General features: G+C 41.8%; 3 protein-coding genes across 6 annotated transcripts in view; all 3 read right to left on the reverse strand.

Moving 5' to 3' along the window:
- The window catches only part of cacna2d2b (calcium channel, voltage-dependent, alpha 2/delta subunit 2b), a 40006-nt gene extending 38957 nt beyond the window's left edge, over nucleotides 1–1049 (reverse strand). For both annotated transcript variants that reach the window (XR_011602067.1, XM_070959776.1), the window contains exon 1: nucleotides 631–1049. Coding sequence is in view for 1 of the 2 variants with exons in the window: in XM_070959776.1 (XP_070815877.1) it covers nucleotides 631–746 (116 nt within the window). In the remaining variant the exon portion in view is untranslated. The remainder of the gene's footprint in view (nucleotides 1–630) is intronic.
- Nucleotides 1050–5730: 4681 nt separating this feature from the next.
- Nucleotides 5731–12815, reverse strand: LOC139329452 (aminoacylase-1A-like). 2 transcript variants are annotated; one of them, XM_070959790.1, is made up of 15 exons: nucleotides 12724–12815; nucleotides 12123–12270; nucleotides 11546–11610; nucleotides 11338–11442; nucleotides 11150–11244; nucleotides 10879–10955; nucleotides 9269–9358; nucleotides 8659–8715; nucleotides 8479–8552; nucleotides 8314–8363; nucleotides 7471–7615; nucleotides 7238–7306; nucleotides 7081–7160; nucleotides 6496–6556; nucleotides 5731–6380 (listed from the first exon to the last, which is right to left on the reverse strand). In XM_070959790.1, exons 2-15 carry the CDS (start codon nucleotides 12247–12249, stop codon nucleotides 6216–6218), a joined length of 1260 nt encoding a protein of 419 aa, XP_070815891.1. In that variant the 5' UTR covers nucleotides 12250–12270; nucleotides 12724–12815; the 3' UTR covers nucleotides 5731–6215. The 2 variants fall into 2 exon arrangements, with proteins under 2 accessions (XP_070815891.1, XP_070815892.1); XM_070959791.1 differs by having other exon boundaries at nucleotides 12428–12745.
- A 3401-nt stretch (nucleotides 12816–16216) lies between these two features.
- abhd14a (abhydrolase domain containing 14A) lies at nucleotides 16217–21576 on the reverse strand. 2 transcript variants are annotated; one of them, XM_070959829.1, is made up of 5 exons: nucleotides 21176–21576; nucleotides 20192–20364; nucleotides 19876–19991; nucleotides 19160–19395; nucleotides 16217–17160 (listed from the first exon to the last, which is right to left on the reverse strand). In XM_070959829.1, exons 2-5 carry the CDS (start codon nucleotides 20356–20358, stop codon nucleotides 16978–16980), a joined length of 702 nt encoding a protein of 233 aa, XP_070815930.1. In that variant the 5' UTR covers nucleotides 20359–20364; nucleotides 21176–21576; the 3' UTR covers nucleotides 16217–16977. The 2 variants fall into 2 exon arrangements, with proteins under 2 accessions (XP_070815930.1, XP_070815929.1); XM_070959828.1 differs by having other exon boundaries at nucleotides 20192–20472; nucleotides 21176–21572.
- Between the last annotated feature and the right edge of the window lie 112 nt (nucleotides 21577–21688).

Here is a 21688-nt window from a genome sequence, read left to right on the forward strand (position 1 = left end):
AAGGAAAAAAAAAAAAAAACCTTTTCAGTTTTACAACCACTGCACTGACTTAATATTGCCTGTCACACACAATGAGCTCTGACTGCTTTAACTAATAAAAGCACGACCAGCCTCACCTAGAACTTCAATGGCTTTACGAAAACATCTCTCCATCCTTGCCATTATTTTTTCATATCTCCAATAAAAGTAATGTGAGCCATTTCACATTATTTTCTATATGTATTTGACTTCATATATTTATATATTTCATATTAACACAAACATCTGATTGGATGCAAGACATCTACAGCTCCGTGTTCAGATCATTAAAAGCATAAATCACCTGATGTAAAAGAAGAAAACAACATCAGTGAGGTCTTGTGAGATGTGATTGCTCATACACATAAATAAATGATCTCTGAATAGCTTTCCCATGTATGCCCAGTCATACTGTGGACTACACCTTCCACAGCACTGAGCTTTAAATACCCAGCCTTTACATTGATGTAATCGCCAACACAAATTATGTAACAGCAGCAAATGAAGCAGGATGACTGAAGTATCTCTTGACACCAGAGCTGAGTGGACAAGCCCAAAGTTGCCTCCCATCAGAGCCCCGCTATGTTTTCAGTCAGGGTGGCCGTTACTTACGTGTACTGCTGGGGGAACGTGAGACCCGCTGCTCCAGGCCACGATGCGCTGAAAATCAAGATGATCTGGATGGATACCAAGCAGACGATGCTGCAAGACCTTTTGCCTATCGCCATTTTCCATTAACAATTCTCGTCACGGGGTTTCGGTGCGTGAATGAAGCGCTCCGGACGGTCTCCGGGGGCATACAGCGAGCGAGTGTGGACGTCCGGCTCAGTTTCCCGACGAGTTCATGTCGGCGTGCGTTGTCAAGTGGACGCGGAGGAGGCAGGCATTGGCCGTGGAGGCATCGCGGACGGTGGGAGATGCACTAATGCAGCTGCCAAGACACTGCAGAGTCTCTCCTCCTGCTCCCACATACACCACCACTACCAACACCACCACCACCACCACACAGGCCGGCGCGTCCACGACCGCTCTCTCTCTCTCATCAGCAGCCCCGTGGAGCCAGGCGCGTTCACGCTCACCAGGCAACAGAGGAGCAGCAGAAGCATCTAGTTTGGCTTTATTTATCTCTGCGGAGCCACGTGGGATTTGTCATCGACATAGATTTCGTTTTTATGCTAGACTGACCGCTGCTTTTCTGTATGGGGCACAGGCCTGCTGCAGGCCAGGAGGATGCAAACAGTTGAAAGTACCAAAGGGTCCCTGAAAGCAGCAAAAATGAAGAATAAAACAAATTAGAATTCACATGTTTGCAGGTTAAAATGCACACTGGATTTTAATATGCACATATCATCCATCTATAAATCTTCTGCACTTACTGTATACATACATACATGCATAGGCTATGTTCAAGCATATGAAGTAATCTATTACATTGCCCATTCAATGTTTGTTAGCATTACTTGTGTAAGACAGAAGGGGATCATTTGCTAATCCTTTTTTGACATATAGTCCATTGCCAGTTGACAATGTATTTAAGGATTTACGTCATCAACTTCACTGATTTTTGTAAATATATGCTTATTTTGAATTTGAAGTTGGGACAGGGGCGACAAAAGACATTCCAAGGGTAAACAGGTTCATTGGTAACAGGAGATTGTATCGTGATTGGTGATTGGGTATGAAACGGGCATTTCTGGCTTGTGAACCTTAATTAAAAAAAAAAAAAAAGCTTTGTCTAGTTAGGGCCTGTTGTCACGCTGCAGATATATGTGAGTATCTGAAAACGAAATCCAATCCAATACGTTCTTGATTTTTTCATATGGAGTAGAAGAGCTGTACAAACTGCTGAGACTGCAGTAACATTTAATTAAAATACAGTAGAGTTAGTAAAGCAATTTAAATCAGTTAGATAGCAGAATGGCGCTGTTTTAAGAGAATCTATCGTGCATCTCAGGGTTTCTTTGGCTGTTTTAATATTCTGTCTTGTGTGCTGCTGAATTTTGTTTCATATCTGTGCAGAGGAGTGTCAGCATGGATCTGCTGTTGCAGGAAGCTTTGGACAGGAGCCAGACAGCCTTTCTTCATCTCCAACATGTTCAGGTTCACTTCAGAGTCCTGCAGGATTTGACAGAGAAGCAGCACGACTACAGATGATGCAGTCCGTGGATGCCAGTGAAAGTACAATCAGGTTCTTGATTGCAGCAAAATGAGAAAATTGTTTATTTACTCACAAGGCTGGATTGCCAACCAGGCAAAGCAAGTAATTGCCTCGAGGCCACAACAGTCTGAGGTCCATTACAAACCTATGGAGGCCCAAAACTGACAAAATGTAGTGAAACCTTACCAGACAAGTCAAAAATATAAACTAATCAATAAATAATACTGAAAAAAAGAAATATAAAGCTTTATACTTTTCTTTAGCACAAATCATTTGGTAAAAAGTAATTAATCAAGAAATAATATGTAAATGTATTCAATATTTAATATTTTTGACTTGCCTAACAGCCCCTTTTGCCAGTGAAGGGGAAACTAGTGTGGGGCTCTACACTTCCAAGGGCCCCAAACAGAGTCCTTTTATTTTTCTACCTCCTCTCTTTTTCCAGGATACTTTTAATCGATAACCTTTCTCACAGCAGACATTTTGACCTGTTAAACGCAGGTGTAATAACATCAATAATGGCTGCATTCCATTTAGGTGTGACAGAGCCTTGGTGCTGGTGTTGTACACGTTGGCTTTACACCTGAATGGAACAGAGGCGCCATGAATGTTATTCCTCACAACTATGTGCTAAAAAGGCTGCTATCTATTTTCCCTTTTGCCTACACATTATTACAATATTATGATAAATATATTCTGTTAAGGATGCCGTGTCTAAGCACGTCCCTCGTGTCTTGATGAGCTCATCAAACATCAGCAGCGAATACAGATTAGAGCAATCATAACAACACTGAACTCTATGGCTTACTACTATAACGTTGCTCCCAGACTCGTCTCAGGCTCTGCTGGTTGTACACAGTGATCTCTCCGCTGTGCTGGAACAACACAAACGGAGCATGGAGACAGACCTCAGAATGATGAAACATATACTGTGTTGGCCAAAGTATTTTAGGCATGCTCTATACAAGCATCAAAACAAATGTGGGAAATGAATGACAAAAAAAAATGTTTAAAAATGTAAAATGTGCTGCAGCACAGAAAACATAGGAAAACAGAGGAGCTGAAAATGAAAAGAGTGTCAAAACATCACGAGAGTTACATCTTCTCGCCTGTTTGGATGCAATAAATTATAGATCTGTTTACTCTTACAACCAATCAATTCTCTTAATTATTGAAGTCAGACAACTAATTTATTTTATTATTGACTCATTAGACGGGCTATCAGAGACAATAGTCCCTCCTGGGCCACCATACCACAGTCTGAGGACCTCTGGGAGCTTCTCTCCCATCTGTCAATCCAGCTATACAATTAACTGTCCTCACCCATCTAACAACAGAAACTTCATCAGACAGGCTTCCTGGATGCAGTCAGTCATGTTTCACATGTAAAGACATGAGAATCCTCCGCCTTTAACCTATATCTTTGTCAGAAACCTTGTCTTCTTATGCTGCAGATTTGCAAAAATAAATATCCTAAACTACATTATAAGATAATGAAAAACAGTACAACAAAATATATTTACCACCATATAATAATTGTGGAACTGCAGTCTCTGACTACAATTAATTCCCATTTGAGGAAGAATCTTATGGCCATTACAGCAGGCTGTACCTCAAGAGAACCTCGAGAGAAATGCCACTCAGCTGGAAGATTTACGGTATGTCTGTTCCTTCATACACTGCAGCATCTGTGAATATAAACCGCTCTCAACAGAAAGGAGAAACCCAGAGAACTCAGATTTTATACTGTGATGTTAAAGATGCAAATAAAGCTGCTGGGAGAATGAAATACACATTCATTTGTATTTTTCTCCTATTGTATGATGATCTGTTTTATTGCACAGTAAAGAATATGCCCTTTTCCCTCTCTCTCCCTGGTGCTTTTCATTTATCCATTTAGCGCAGGTCACAGCCATTAAAGGCACAAGTCAGTCCCCTAGCTGTAGTGTGTCTTTGAGAGCTGTTTGTTTGTATACTATAAAACTGATGCTGGGAAGACCACAGCAGGGTGTGTGTGGAGAGACTGCAGGAGTCTGTTTAAATCACCCCATGTAGGTAAGCCCACATGTTCCTGACTGAGTACCTCACCTCACCTCACCTCTGTTCCTGAATCTGATCCTGACCCCTGTTTGAGGGCACAAATATCAGGGGGGTTTTATTTTGTGGAAATAACATGCATGAAAATGACTTTGGCCTGAAAACAGAAGGAGCAGGCTGCAGTATTACAGTGGGAATGCTTGTACTGCACCAAATTCATGAAAAGCTCGCTTGAAACAGTGAGATACAGAACTTTTCTTTGATACACTGCTAACCCCACCTATGTTTTTCCGCAGCCAGGCATTCAGATGCTCGACAGCTCGCCTGACAGGATGACTGCACCTATTCCTGCCCCCTCTGGGAGGAAGGATGTGGGTTCAGCTTTTAGTCGTCTCCCTGATGGCCCCATGTGCTAATACTGCTGTCATGTCCTGGGGAGAGAGGAGACTAATTACTGACTGCTCAGTCTTCCTGCCAGTCCCCCTTGGAGAGCCATGCACTGTTAATTGGACAACAACTCCAAAGGGAGCTGAACTGTAGATGAGACCGACCTTTATCTCATGAAGACAGCATTACATATCAAAAGGCACTTTTAATATTTCATCTCCCTTGTTGCACCTCCATTTCACAGCATCATTGTTGACATTTTATCTATATAACTTAAGTCAAGTTGTCCAGAATAAATTTTAAAAATCTTTTTGTTTCTGCAATTGGCTGAAGGAACACAGATTTAGCAAGACTGGCTATGCAGTTGCTGACTGCAGGTAAACTTTTCCAATTTGTCTTATTCTAACAGATTTTAAAATGCAATTAATTACATGTGTTTGTTTGAACAATATAAAATGTATAATTCTTCTGAATATTAGGACATTTATTGGACAAGACAGTCTACAACTATTTTGGCAGCTCATTGGAACTGCACTTGTACACAGCTGTACTTCAAGCTACATGCTAATGCCAACATGCTAACTTGCTCACAATGACATTGCAGGTATTTTTTGATGAAGCTAATGGTTTAGCTTTGCAGGTAGTTGATTATAAACCAAAATATTAGACAAATTAAAATTTGCACCAGATGATGCTGCTAGATAAAATGTGGAGGGATCACCAAAGTGATTATAATTCATGTTGAATGTTGGCATCACTGGCACCAAAGTTTGTATCAATCCCAGCTTTACTTCTGTCTCGCTCATTAGCAGACAAAATGCATCATTGTGGTGAACAGGCTGGACTCTCCATCACAGCAGTACCTGATGATCATTTCAAGGCTGCACTGATATTTTCAATGATTTAACTTATGTTTAGACATTTTTATTGATGTAGTTACAGGAAATTTTACTGTCTGTCCTTGAAGCAGATGGTTGTTTGGAGGTTAACTGCTTTATCTGTAGGCACTCAGAAATCTTCCACCATAATGCAGCTCGAATCCTGCTGCTCCGTCACTGCTACTTCAAAAAGCACATCAGCGTGGCATCAAGCACAAATCTATCGCGTGCAAGAAAATATGACCATGAAAGTAATGAACAAATATATTTATTCAATTCCATTTATTAAATAAAATTCTAACTTGTGGATTCATAGTTTTAAAATCAAGCAAAATCTAAAAAGTGGCAATTAAGTGATGTTTGATCTAAGAGTTTAATCAAAGCCATCTTTAACACTTTAGTAAGTTGGTTTTTCCCATCCTCCTGGAATACACTAGGTTACACAATAGGTGATATTTCTTTAAGACTGCATACACACAGGCACACTCAATCAACAATGTTGACATACAGTAAGTATGTTGTTAAAAAACTGCTGCAGTGCTGAGTAATGCAACGCTTACTGCACCTATATCCTGAGAATCATTAAAAAAAAATCAATAGTACCAAAGGTTAAGTGCTCAGTTTTGGCTTCTGATATACATGTTATTATTCTTTGGTAATCTCTGCAAATTCTTCAAGTTAAATATTCAGCTCAACAGTGAAACACGTTTTAGAGAGGATTAAAAACGAAGACTTGTCTAAGCCTCATCAGAGCAGGCAGGAACGCTGGCGAGAGCTGGGATGAGCCTCTCGAACACGCTGATGCCTTTCAGGAAGACCTGCTCATTCAGAAACTCGTTGTGATCGTGCAGCAGGATTGGCGTCCGGTTCATTGGGGAAAAGCCGATAGCAGGGATACCCACCTATATTCAACAAACACACCTTTTACTGAGCAGCTTTTGCCCAGAAATGATAAGCAAATGAATAAAATGTCAAATTGAATAAGTTTTTTTTTTCATATGCAGTTCTAATACTCACAGCTCGGATGAAACGGCTATCTGTGGCAGCTGGAAATATCTCCTTCTCCAGAGTCATATTCCTACAGTGGAGTTACTGACATGAGACTTAGTGTTCATGATACAAGGACAGATTCAGTTCAGTCCTCCTGTACCTTCACGCTTTTGTCAGCTACTGTTACAAACATTCCCAAAACATGTCTCAAAAGTGATACACACGTTACACAGTGTTTGACAGGCATAACCATACACAGTTTACATTTTCACTGAATTCTACATAGCAAATGACAAAAGAAAAAGATTTTTCCGCAGATGCTGAGACAATGAACTGCAGACAGCACAGAGAACGCAGTTCTCTCTAAAGATGAGAAGAGGATTGTGGGAGCCGTGTGAATATTTGCAACTAAGGTGTGAAGTATCACAAAGTGAATGCATTAAAATTGGCTGTGCACATACAAATAGGACACAAAAATGTTATTTTTATGATCCGCTAAAACAGTACACAAAGTTTGACATTAGATTGAGTGATTGCTCATCTACTGTAAACAGGCGTCAAGTGTCCGTATCACATACACAGGTCGTGTACTCGTGTGGACAGGGGACTCACATTGCCTTGCAGGTTGTGCTGAAGGTGCTCCACCAAGGATTATTCTCCTCTGTCGAAGTCACATTCTGGTTCATATGTTTCTGCAATGGATGGCAGCTAATTTAATATAACAGAACAAACAGCACCTTTATGAAAAGTACAGAGTATGTGCACCGACCTGAGCGAATTCATAAGTGACATCTTCTCCTGCTGCTTTGCACCACCCTTTGATCTGTCTTTCAAACTCCTGGTTGGATGATAATTATTTAGAAGTTAGCTTGGAGTTAACACTAAGCTGGAGGTCATTTCACTCGCGCACATCTGCCTGTAGATGAGACGTCTGCATGACTCCATGAACAAGTCACACAAACGCAAACGTTCCAACTCATACAGACACACACACTTACACACCTGCAGGTTTACTGTAGGTGGTATTCTTAGGTCAAAGCTGACGTCCATCTCGGGTGGGATGACGTTATAAGCCACGCCACCTTTGACCATCGTCATGTTCACTGTGGTGACATCACCGAGTGTGAAACACTCACTGGTATTTAGCCTGAAATAGACACACATTAATCAAATTACTGCAGTTACAATGCAGTGACACAGCAATGAAATCTAGCAGAGTTGTAACACTGGTAACTAATTTGACTTTAATATCAAAGAAATTCACATCATATCTGTTATTCTTGGTACTATAGAGCTAATTAGCCAATTGCTGTTTCCGCTCATATTCATTTATGTCTCTGGGACACAAACACAACACATAATGGTTGATGAGCGTTTCTTTTAACTGACCAGGAGACAAAGTCATGGAATTTCTCACAAATGTATTTACACATCCATGTTTTCCGAATAATTCCCTTGTAAGTTGTTTTCAGACTCAAATCAGCTGCTTACATTGGTCAGCATTACCCTAAACTCACTCTAAACAAGCCATAAACAGACTCATACTGTAAGCCATTCAGAGCAACTCTTCCAGTTTGGATAGTCATAATGTAAATTTTAAGAGATGCTCTTAATGTATTATTTGAATCCACTTTATGAAAAGTGGCACAGAGGTGACCTTTCATACAAGGACTTCCTCTAGAAACTCAAGTGTTAAAGCTCACAGTTAGAGAATAACTGCACAAAGCAGATCAAGTGTTATCAACATGCTGTGATTAAAACACATCATCCCAAACTTACTCCAAAAGTGTGTATTCATGAGAAAATCTGTCTTGCCAAAAACATTAAGATGTTTTTCAATCTCACCTTTGTTTTTCCTTCTCTCTGAAGTCCAGGAAGGAGTTCATGACTTGGCGCTGAGAAGGAACAGACAGCGTGGTCACTGACACTGTTCTTCTCAGTCCTTGGAACAACAGCAGGTTTTTATGGCTTAAGAGCTTTATTAACTGGTTGCAAGAAACCAACACTTACCAGTTTCTCAGCAGCTGTGTTCTCCACAAACCTCGAGCCATGACCTGGACTGCCCGGGCAGTGGACTGTAATCCCTAGAAAGGAATAATTCTGCTTGAGTCAGCTCCGTCTTCATCATCATTCAGAAATCATGGCATCTGATAACCTGGAAGTCTTTTACTGTATGTATTTTATACTCACACCAGGGGTTCCTCTCTCCATAAAACACAGTGAAGGCCTCGTCAGGGTTGGCCAGACCTACAGAACATACGCAGACATACGAATAGAGCGATCAACAATACAAATTTAGCTCTAATCTCATAGAAATGTACAAAAAGACAATTGATCGATATCATTTTCAGCGTCTTACTGACATTCTTCCATCTTTTTTTCTTTAACTGACAAACATTTTAGTATCAGGGCAGTCGTTTAACTTGATTTTAGCTCACAATAAGGATTGACTTATTGAGACAAGAGACGAATAAGACATTGTCAAATGATGAAAAAAAAAAAAGGCGAAATGAGAGGGAACGCTTATTGATGTAACACAGTCAGAAATTTCCCTTGACAAACTTTATAGCAGCTCTTACTCTGCTGCTGGTGCAGAGAGGCTCCAGTAAAGATTCAAGGAGACGACATGAAATGTTGAGGAAAAAAAAAATTTAATAGCTCAACCTTCATTTTTCACAATACCCAGCTGACCTTTATTCTTTACAGCAAACACTTTTTCTCAACTGACTTCAGAGGCCTTCAGGGTTCATTATCTTATTCATCAACTCTTGCAAGATGTCGCAAACAGTTATTTATTTACCTTCATCGAGTGCAAAGCCAATGTTTAATTTTTGGAACTCTGGATGCTTCACAAATGTTTCCATTCCCTTGTGGCCTCCAACTTCTTCATCTAAAAAGAAAGAGAAAAATATATTTAAGTTCTTAATGTCACACTTTCATTTGCCAAGAATGCTCATTGTTGATAGTTTAACTTGAGTTAAATGAGTGTATAGTTTTGGAGTTCATTGTAATTAAAGGCTCTGTGGAGTTTTCAATCATTCTCGCTGATTAGACCTCTGCTCAGGTTCAAGCCGGCAGAGCTGTAAATTACATGACATCCCCAAACTCCACCTGCCAAGAGGCGCATTCCAAAATCCAACCGGCACAGTGCTGGTTTGTGCTGGCTGGGGTTTCCAGTCCACTTCAATTCAGAGGGTAAACAGCATATGCCACTTATGCACACTTGAATCGAAGGCTTTGTGCAGTAAATACACAAAATACCACATAAACAATACAGACTGTGAAGCACGTGTTAAACACGGCAGTAATGAAAAGGTCTTGTACTGTCTTTACCAAATTGAAAAGATTAAAGTTCATATTTCATCTCCTCCACCTGCTACTGTTTGATTATCAGCTGATAGAGATGTCCTCGGTCGGCTGACAGCTACACTTCTGTACCGTTTTTGGACATGGAGTTATTTTACTAGCTTGGTTCATCACCATGTTTAGTACATTATCACACTACCAGACTGCAAACTCAAGTATCTCTTCTGGACCGCACTGTGGGGGAATTTCATTGGACGGAAGGGTTCACTTTAACACGTGTAAAACAACTACCAGGAGAGTGAAGACGGTGTCAATCAAGCAGTCTGAACACACACTCACTACGTTTACATGCAGTCAAGTAACCCTTTCATAACCGGAATATCAGCAATAACCTGGTTGCGCACGGCCATGTAAACACCAATAACCCTTTTGAAAAACTGGAAAATGCTCATATTCTGGTTTTTAAAAACCCAAATATGACCCCTGGGTTACTCCTTTTCTAACCTGAATATTTGGTCATGTATAGGCCTATCAGAATATCCCCATCGAACCGAACATCAATTTGCATTCTGCGCATGTTCTATTCGCAAGGAATCTTGGTCTTTTGAGTGCAGGACGCATGGATATGGATGGCACAGCTCCGGCTCCATTTCCTAATTCTTCACGTTCTCGCCTTCCATTAATGAAGAAAGTGAGACAGAATAGTGTCAAGTACTGGTGGTGGGTCAGTACCAGCACCAAAGCGCAAACAAAGGCGACTGCTACCGGCCCCGGGCTGTTCATTATCCGCAGTGCTGCTGTTGTTGTTGTTTTTGAAATGACGCGCATTGCGTCATGACGTTCTCCGTGCGTCGACACGTTGTCCGTGCGTCGCTGTTTTGATCGGGATATCCCAACTGATTACCCCTGTTTGCTCATGCATGTAAACAGGTTATTCAGAATGTTTCAGAAAACGGAATATTGACCATTACCCGAATACTGACTGTATGTAAACATAGTGACTGCAACATAAGTGAAAACACCTGAGTGGACGGTCACAGGTGTGCAGATGCTTTGAGAACAAACTACAAATAGAGGAAAAAGGGAAGCAATCAAAGATCCTACCAGGAACAAACATTAAGTGCACAGTGCGCATTAGTTTCCATCCCTCAGCTTTCAGTCTTCTGACTGCCTGGATGTACCTGCAAGAACAAAAGAAGACACAACAGAGTTACGACGAAAATAAGAGCAGGAGTCTGGATTGACAGTATGCAGGCTGAGTGAGTGGGTGTTAAAGCAGGTGCTACACATAGATCATAATTAAAAGTGAAGATCACAACAACTAGAGCATAAATCCTGTTCAATGAAACAAGTTATCAAGGCAGTTTATACCCACTGTATAGTTACACATTTCATGTCCTGTGCTCCCCGGGCATAAATGTTGCCCTCTGCATCTTTGAAAGCACTGAAAGCATCGTATTTCCAATGTTCCTGGAGAAGAGATTGATATCATATCTATTTTTTTCATGTCTATGAAAGATGATTACAGGATTGCGACGCCATGAACAGAGACAGACACCATACCTGGAAAACAGGTACAACATCTGTGTGGGAATTCAGTAAGATGGATTTCAAGGATGGGTTCGTCCCTTCCCATGTCATGATTGACACGACTCTGCCCGGAAAAACCTAAAGGGAGAAGGAACGGCACATAAGGCCCGCTGTATTAGACTAGTGTCTGTACCATCTTCACAGAATGCACACAGATGTAATTACCATCACTGACACACACCTCAATCTTTTTCATGGGTAGCCCAAGCTCATCAGCCATTCTGTCCAGGAACCGAAGAGCAGCATCTGTAAATGAATAAACAAATAGCAGAGCAGTCTGTTTAATTTTAATAACTTGAAAACAGAGCTGAAAGTCTGAGTAACCTATCATGAAGAGCGCAATCCACATGCAATCCCATTCTTTGGTCAGGGCCACAGTTTTTGGACCACAGTTTGTTTTTTGTTGTTGTTTTTTTTTTTTTTGGCTTTGTTTTTCAACCTCAGATGAGGTGAAGGTGCAAGGCTAGCTCTGCAGCTCAGCTTTCATTTCATGACCACAAGCTTCATGCATAACTGGAAGTATGTAATGTCTAACAGATGCAGATAAGAAATGGACTTTGATAAATGATGGCAAATTAAGATGATACAAGCACATACGTTTCACACTGGACAGGCTTAGTTTTACACTGACCAACAGCAGATGATTAACCAGAGGTGTGAAATGATTTGACAATGATAACGTGGAATGACAGCAACGTGAAAAACAGCTGTTGCAAAAGACATGGCTTGATTTCAGTGTTGTGAGGAACATATCTCACCATAGTCAGGGTCTGGGTGGACGGTTTTGAGGCGGAGGTACTCTCTGAACAGACTCACAGAGGGGTCCTCCCCCTCAGTAGAGCTCTGTCCGCCTCCAGCCCCTGGACCATCTTTATCAGGCAGCATGGTGGGATTTATTTCACTCCGCTGAGGACGCAGAGATAACACCATAAAACAACACACGACATACTAAAATCAGGCTTACTAACCACCACGCCAGGCTCGTGTGACAAATATCCGCTTGATCATGTAGTCTTTATATTTGTATTAAAACCCAAGCAGCGAACCGGAACTGTTCACTCACGTTAGCTGCAGTTACGTCTCACAGACCGTCAGGCCAGCAGCCTGAATCAGTGCCGTTAGCGATCGTTACCTGCACTATGCTCCGCTGCTGGAGGACCCAGTTAATGCTAAAACAGCTAACTAGCTTTCTAGTTAACCAATTATACTCGCTACAGTCGAAGAGGAAGCTACAGCTGCGTCTTAACCGTGACACCAGCTAAGAGTCGCGGTGGTAAGAGGACACTACATGACAGCGAATGACGTTAATCATTTTACAACTGTTAGCTACTGGCTAGAGTTGTTGGCCACAGCACTCACCCCGAACCGCTGCAGTACGCCCGGTCGTCAGGTGAGCAGCCTGACCGGTGATCTGAACGCTGCAGATTGGGCCTGTTCCCGCCCTTCAAAATAAAAGTCCTGACGCTGGAATCAAAGTTAGCTGAACGTTGACGAAATGTTCCAAAAATGTTTCGAGGCACTGACGTGAAATATATCCTTTCGGCAAACATGATCACGATGATCATGATGTCATCATATGGGCTATATTATGATCTCTAAGACTAAAATGTTAACTACTTATTTTAATAGTCAGTCATGTATCACTGTTTATGTGTAATATTAGTTGTCTCTATAATGTAATTGCTGGATTAACTCCTGACATGCGCAGGACAGGCACATTCATGCAGCTGTTTTGTCTGTCACAGCACGTCACAATACACAAATGTTAAAGTCGCTGTGAGAAAAAAGTGATGAGATCCAATTTAATCGTTGCAATGAGTACTGCAAGGAGTGCACTTCTGCACCTCAAGTCATGGTAGATCCAAACAGCCTGCATCTCGGTTCCACAGTGAAAGTCCACAGAGGCAGAAAGATCTTAGATAAAGATAAAGGACAGAAGCAAACTTGTATCGCATCTGCCCGGTGCAGTCCTGGAGAGGGTCGCTGATTTCATTGAGTAGGTAAGAAGTATGTTAACACACCAGGGGAGAGACAGACATGGAAAATCCAGAACCTACAGTGACAAATCAGCAACACCAGGTGAGCAGAGCAACTTATCTGAAGGCAAAAGACAGATAATTCCACGCATGACAGTTGGGTGAAGAACCCGTCAGACAGGAAACTTACACAACCAGATGTCCTAGTTGAAGGATGAAACCTCTCCACTCCAGCACAGCATGTGTTGGAAAAAGTTATAAGTTATAAGGAAAAGAGCTCAACAGAAACATAGGCAGAAAAGTTCAGGTTGAAGGTATCAGCAGGTCTCTCCAACACAAAGGCACCCGCTTCCAACCTCACGGTCCAGGCGAGGAAGGCTGTGACGTCACTGAGCGAGAACCAAAACAACACCATCCTATGGGCTGATAAAGGAAGATGCACACACACAGTGGCGCTGCTAGGGTCTCTTCGGGCTCCAAGCAAGAAATACCTGGGGCCCTCCACCCACCTGTGCACACTGCAAAAAATAGTTTTTTGCACACATAAATGCACAATTTCTGGGACATTTGATGGTTGGTTCTCAAAGGGAGGTTCAGGGACCAACAGAGGTCCCTGAAAGTCCAGACCTATAAGTAATTGTTGTTGTAAATAAGTGGCCGGGGGCTCCAAGCAACTGCCTGGCTTGCCTGTCCACAAGCGCCACCCCTGCACACACATAAACAAAACGGACGACCATGCCAGTGTCACTACACTACACAGTCACACTAATACATATGAAATACTACGTATTAGTGTGACTGTGTAGTGGATAAAAGGTAAAGACCCTATACATACAACAGCTACAGAAGAACAAAACCATTAATATCATGGCTCATATATTTTAGAGAAACCATCCCATGCATGTATGGCCTCCCCATGCACAGCAGCATCAACTCTTAAACCCCCTGCATGGTCAGTACCTTGTAACCCCTCCTTTGGCAAGTATCAGAGCTTGCAAAGGCTTTTTGTAGCTAGTAAAAGTCTTTCAGGTCTTGCTTAGAGGTTTTTCAGCCATTTTTCCTGCAAAAGGCTTCTGGTTCTTGAGCCGTCTTGCATGTACTCCTCTTTGAGGTCTACCCACAGATTTTCAAAGGTGTTCAGGTCAGGGACTGTGTGGGCGGCAAAACCTTCAGTTTGTGCCTCTTGAGGTCATCCATTGTGGACTTTGAGGTGTGTTTAGGATCATTATCCTCTTGTAGAAGCCATCCTCTTTTCATCTGAAGATTTTTTTAGAGACAGTAGATGGGCTGCTATTTAATTCAATCCATTCTTCCCTTCACCAGTGGAATGTTTCCTGTGCCACTGTCTGTAAAACAAGCCCAAAACATGACCAATCCACCCCTGGGAGTGGAGACGTGTCCTTTTCCTTAAGTTCTGCATCCTTTTTTCACCAAACATGCCTACACTAGTGGCACTGACCCAGTGGTTTAGAAATGTGTCAAAATCAAAACCCAGTAAGTGCAAGCCTTCTCAGAACACATCAACTCAGTGGACAGTAATATCAAGCTCAGGAGACACAGGGAAGTGTCACACATACATCGTATTTACTATTTGACTCTCACCGTTAGAGCATTTGTTATATCAGAACACTGCAACACCAAGCTGACAGTGTACCAACAAGTGCCCAGAGCCAGGAGAAAAAGCACAGCCGTCTGAGGGATGCACTTACAGCTTGTGGATACCCTGACTGGACCTTTGTGAAAACAGTCAAAAGGTTCAGGAAGAACACAAACACTGTGGGTGATGAGGAAAAGAACAAACACTACAACATTGTCATTCCACACGTGTCTGGAGTATCTGAGAAACTCAGGAGGATTCCCAACAAACACCACATCTGTTTGTTTTTCGAAACCAGCAACACACCAAGACAGAAACGGTTCCACCCCAAAGACTTGCACACCCAAACACAAGAGAAGCTGTGTAGTGTGTGAAGTCCATCACACTGAGGAAACTAAGGGACACATGTGAGGACAACAACGTACATATTTTGGATAGGAAGGACAGACAGTTTGAGAGATGAGTGAAAGGACGTTTTTTACATAAAAACAGAGAAGGAGGTCTACAACACCACTTATCCCCCACCTAGAATTATTTCATGGCCTCTCAAGAGATTTAACAACTATTCACATTTGGTCTCGTGACAACTCTGGCTGTCATTCACACCTGGCCTCAGGTGACTCCAAGAACTCCGCCGCCTGTCGATACCCAGCCAGGAGCACTAGCGACCCAGGTGGTTTCAATGACCTTGACAATGACCTGACAGAGGTTAAATACCTGGGACTCCCCACCACTCAGAGCTCAGGAACCCCCTCGGATGAGAGGCGAAATGTTTTCAAGTCAAGCTGCCCTGATTCAGTCCTCCATGGATTTAACAGTCACTGTGTGGTTCCTGGGGTGAAGGGAGTATTCACATACTTAAGAAAAAGTGTCCTGTTACAGTCTTGCATTTAAAAGTCAAAGTAAACAAGACACATTAAGTATCAAAAGTAAAAGTATTCCTGCAGTTTGGCCCCTGACAGAGTGTTAATGTGTCATTTAATAATCACTGATGCACTAACATGTGAGAAGCATTTTAATGTAGTCTTTTGGGGAGGAGCTTTATGTACTCCAAGTACTTTATATACTGTTGGGCAGTTTGATCAACAGCAAAACTGATTATATTTTTGATGTAAAATCTGGTAAGTGGCTGTAAAAAGCTGCGTCAGAAACTCTCCAAAAACTTTCACAAAAGTCAGCAAATATCAGCAGAACAATAACCTTCAACAGTGAGTTCTATAAACACAAGAATAACCCTCAGTTCCCAAAATATTTTATCAACTGACACATACAAAACACACATTTTTTTGTTTTTATTTTAAGCTATGCATATATATTATTCTAAGTTTGTTTGTTGCATGATTGTCCAAACTTATTGCAAATATATTACATATAACTTCATCATAATATAAATAAACGTGAACCTGTTTTTTTAGCATTTTATATGGTGTATATTCTTTTTTACATTTTTGTAACAATGTGCATCAACTTGCTTTTGTAGAGAACAGCATGTAGTGTTTTTTTTTTCTCTTGGAAGCTGGAATGACTACTACATCTTCATACACAAACCTGTCAAATGTGGAGCGAACAGAAGCTATTCAAACACAGACAGCTGCTACATTTGCATATTTACAGGAAGCAACGTGTCACCTACAAAATGGTAACAGTGATGTAAACACAGTCCATGTTTTTACATGCAAAGAGAGACATGAAACACATGAAACAAGACTCACCACTGAACACGTCTGAAGCCATTTTTAAAACATGAGGTGATCTAGTCTCTTATTTGTGGGTGACACTATGGGAAATTGAAAAAAAAAATTAGAATGGAAACATCTGAAATATGGTATTGTTAACTGACGCTACATGATTTTACATGCCATTTTTCATGTATTAAAACCTACTCCCATGCCAAGGTTCTTTGCTCCGGGTGATGATATGAAAATAATGCTGATCTTAGTATTTTTTTGCAAAATTGTCACCATACTAAACCACTGATTAGATGGCTAGTGCTCCTCTGTCTATTTTTTGCTCTTCTTTCTTTTATCTCCACCAAACATCTCACTTCAGTTTGCTGAGGAAGTCGATCAATCCTTGGTGAAATTCTCTGGGTTTGTCCATGTAGCAGGCATGGCGAGCGCCTTCTAACTTCAGCACAAAGTGATGTGGCAGTTGTATGAGGTTCTTGTGGGACTGGGCACCTAGATTTGTGTCCAGGGCTCCAAACACAATCAGAGTGGGAGTCTGAAAAAAAAACAAACACACACCAGTGTGAGAAGACTATGAGACTGGACAGCACAAACACTTGTCGCACGCGCATACGCCAACATCAGCAAACAGTGGTTAAATCTACTGTAACTGGCTAAATTGTTGGTGCTCACAGTAGCAGGTGGTTTCTCTGCAGCTCAGTGGTGTCATGTTGCAGGTTGTCAGGCCCATCAGCTGGTTCCACATTAAACAACATAGCCAATTATGTTAAGTTCCTTTTGTCTCTTTTCGTGTCCTGAAACCTCTGATCAAACGCCTGAAGGAGTTTTCACCATATTCAGATGTTTTGCTCTCACAGAGTAGGAAAATACAGTGTTTCCTCTGTCCAGTTGCCACAGCTTTAATTTCACTTCAAATGAGTTCACATTTGAAAGCAGAGCTTGTTATGATGCATTAACATGATATATGTGTGTTCTGTTCAGGGAGCACTCTGAAAAAACAGCGTCCAACTCTTTTGGAATCAGGGTTGTACTATTAGGCTGAGAACTATAACAATGTTTTTTTCTATGGGCTCATCAGTCACATAACTCATCAAGACATGCAAAGATGATTAAAGTTACAACAACTAAAATGAAATGTCTGACTAGCAGTCAGCAGCTGTCATCTAACATTCATTCATTAAGTTATAACCACTAAGTGTTTGGTATTTAAACTTGATAAGTGAGTAAACAGGGTTAGGGTCTCAGGCACAATTATTAACATAAATGATTTAGAACTGAAACAAGTAAATGCTTAATTGTTTGGTCAATTGACAGAAATTTCACCAATGGCTACAGTGATGATTAATTAATCGTTTAAATCACTTTCTTTTCAGCAAAAAAACTGTCCTACCACAGCGTGTTACTAACTTAGCTCCTTCCCCGGAGTCTCTGTGCTTTGTCGTCTTGCAGGTTCCCATGGACAGTGGCTGAATCTGGATTGTGGATTACAGCTGTGTCTCCTGCCCTGGCCCTGCCTGACATCCACTGCAACTGCTACTGCTATTATTACATCCACTGTCACTGTTACTGTGTCACTGTTTCTGTCTATCTCTCTCTGTCTGTCTGTCTGTCTGTCTGTCTCTGTCTCTGTCTCTCTCTCTCTCTCTGACTGCATTTCTGTCTGTCTCACTCTCTCTCTCTTGCTCTTCCTCTCTCACCCAACCGGTCGAGGCAGATGGCCGCCCACCCAGAGCCTGGTTCTGCCTGAGGTTTCTGCCTGTTAAAAGGAAGTTTTTCCTCGCCGCTGTCGCCAAGTGCTTGCTCATGAGGGAATTGTTGGGTCTCTGTAGATAAAAGAGCTCGGTCTGTACCAGCTCTGTATGGAAAGTGTCCTGAGACAACTTTTGTTGTGATTTGGCGCTGTACAAATAAAACAGAATTGAATCGAATTGAAACTGAAAAATGGAAAGAGGTTTCAGGACACGAAATGGAAAATGCGAAACATTTCCCATTTCCAGCTTCTCGTCTGTGCGGATTTGCTCCTTTGTGGATGTCTTACGTGAAAGTAAAGTGAATGTCTTTGGCTTTTAGACTGTTTACTTGGACAAAACAAGCAACATGAAGATGTCACACTGTACTATAAGGAAATTGTAAAGGGCATTTTTCTAAAGATTAATCAAGAAAATAAATGGCAAATAAACTGATAATGAAAATAATAGTTGTTTAAGCAACACTTAAGAGCCATAAACATGCACTGATGAAAAGTCAGACTAGTGCACAGAGCTGTATGTAAGTAAAATAAAACCTTTACTGGGTATTTAAAGAGACACATCACATATAGCAAAGCCCAGAAACCAGTTCAATAAAGGCTCACAGTTCATTTATGTCAGAGGGCCCCCTAGTGGATCAATCTGGTCATGCCTCAGCAGCAGCACAGCTCACCCAAAAGTGAAGTTTGTTTACTCACATAACATACAATGACTCCATTATGTGCAGTGTTTCCATTTAAATATATTAATCGCAGCAGTCACATCAACAGTCTTAACCTTCCTCACCTGAATATTTTGGTATTGCTGTGGAGTGTAACTTCGGGTGCCAACTGGCGCTATGGGTATGAAGCCATGTAGCTGAGCGCTGTTCTTCATGAGGAAGGGGATGGAGTAATGTCCGCTCATGGAGGGGCTCAAAAGCACAGCTGCCCTGACACCCAAAGACTCCATGAACCTGGAAAGGAGGTCCACCCGATTCTGGTCTGTCTTCAGAGCCTCCGAGTCTGGCGATTTTCCATAGCCTCCAAGAAGAAGGAGAAATTGTGGAAGAAAAGACAAAGGCGGATTAAACATCTCTTTAGATTGATGCGGAGTGGAGCTGTGCTGGGAACTGCCTAAGGTGGACGAATAGCACTGCTTGTGTCAACCCACATTTAAACCTTGTGCTGCAAGTTAAGAAAATATCAGGTGTAGCAACAGCATGGCCACTGAATGAAAAGGTGTGAACAGCACAAACCCAGTCTATAAACACATTGGTGACACATGTCAGTTTTAATATATTGCTACATTTCAGAGTATGTACATTATGAGATTAAGATTACAAGAGTACAAATATATATATATATATATAATTCATAAAAAATTTAAGTGATCCTGCTCTCTAAATGTATTCTAGTTCCTCTAATCAATTTGTGCATCAGACCACACTTATCATGATGAAAATGACTGTGTGAAAATGACATCATTATTGTCGCCATAATTAGTCTGGAGTATGTGCCTACCTGGCAGGTCCATCGCTAAGGCCTGGTATCCATTAGTTGCCAGTAGGGCCATCGTGCCGAGTTCTTCCCACGTTTTGGATGTGAAGGCCTGGCCGTGCAGAAGGACCACTTGCAGCCTGTAAAGAGAAATCATTTTGTTTCCCCATGACTTCCTAACAGAAGGTTTCTCAAGACCCTATCACCAGTACAGGCCTGGCAAAGTGTTAGAGTGTTAGAGCTGTCAGTCAGCAGGACACCAGCATTTATCAACTGACCATCCTCACTGCGGTGTGTTCACTCTCTTAGATAACTGGTGTTGTCAGCTGTGTCAGCTCACCTTGGCAATATTTGTCGCCCAGCTCCATCAACAGGCAAAGCTTCTCTGAAGAACAGTGGAGGGTCCCCGGGCAGCTGTCCGGTGCGAATGGACACGTTGATGGTTTGAAGCGGAGGATTAGGGGTGGTCATCAGACCCATTCTTTGAGTTTCAAGAGATGGCTCCATGCTGCCCTGGCGAATGGACGGCAGCAGCAGGTACAGCAGTAACGTGGCCAACAACACCAGGCCCAGAACAACAAGACGATTACGGAAGAAATACATTTCGTCAAGATGAACAATCTAGAAAAAGTGGTAGAAAGTACATTGTCTGAGAGCCCATCATATGGATCCTAACCGCACAGTACTTCTGATTGTTTCACAGAGTACATAGAAGTTGCCATCCCCATCATTAAAGACCACTGTGGCTCAACCTATGACTTTGTCTTCACAATCTGTGCTTTCTAAATGTATTTTCAGAGTTTTAACCATCATTCCAATCGACATACTCACCAATGTCACTGCTGAAATAAAAGGAGCAGGATCACAAACTTTGAATACGCACTAATGTTTCCACATCTCCAGATGTGAGCAACTGACTTGATGAGCCTTATCTTATCACAACACGTGGGAATGATTTAAAATGACCACACACCAACTAAATCAAAACACAGAGAATAATACCTACTCACAAGGCTTAAAACTGTGCACTTCAACGTCAAGAGATTGATTATTTGATTGATTATGTTAACCGGGTTAGTGTGTGAGGGCTAGAGGTGGCTCTGTAGAGCGAATCCAGAAGAACCCAAGAAATGTCATTAGTCTGGGGACGAAGGACGACAAATCTGAAGCACTGTAGCGCAAAGATAGTAAGCTGACGAATGTTATGTCAACCACAATATGCAAGTAAGCTAACATTAGCTCGACGTGTCGCTCCTCGATTAGCTAAATGTCCGTGCAATGGAACGCTGTGGGTGACAAGACGCAGCACCAGAGGACAACATACCAACACAGAGGAGATGAGTGTCAGACACGTTCACTGACAGAGGGACAAGTCTGTCTGCTTCGTCTTCATGTCTTCTGCAGTGCTGGTAGCCAGTGGCAGGGGAATGTTGCTGAGAGGCTTCGGCTGGATGCTGGTGGTGAAGCTAAGCTTTTCAAATTGACAGTAAAATTGTGCAGTTAGCCAGACGGTCGCTCTTTTCCGCACAAGAAACTAGCTGTACATGCAAAGTTAATCAGAAAAAATCACATCAATCATGAATAAAAACTGAGTAGAAACCGTCATGAAAGAAAGTAGAGAAATGTGACGTTAGTCAAAGAAAATTTGAAAATGTGACTGATTCAGATCAAATCTACCACGGTCTAAATCGCCTGTTCCTCGTCGGAGTACATTACGAGCTGCACACAACACTGTGCACCATGACGTCATTTCCTGCTGCTGAAACGGTCAGCCAACGCATCTGTCAAACAAACAAGATAAACAGTTTCTTTTGACATACCAGCATTTTTTCTCTCC

Source organism: Chaetodon trifascialis, chromosome 3 (assembly GCF_039877785.1).
Source record: "Chaetodon trifascialis isolate fChaTrf1 chromosome 3, fChaTrf1.hap1, whole genome shotgun sequence".
NCBI lineage: Eukaryota > Metazoa > Chordata > Actinopteri > Chaetodontiformes > Chaetodontidae > Chaetodon > Chaetodon trifascialis.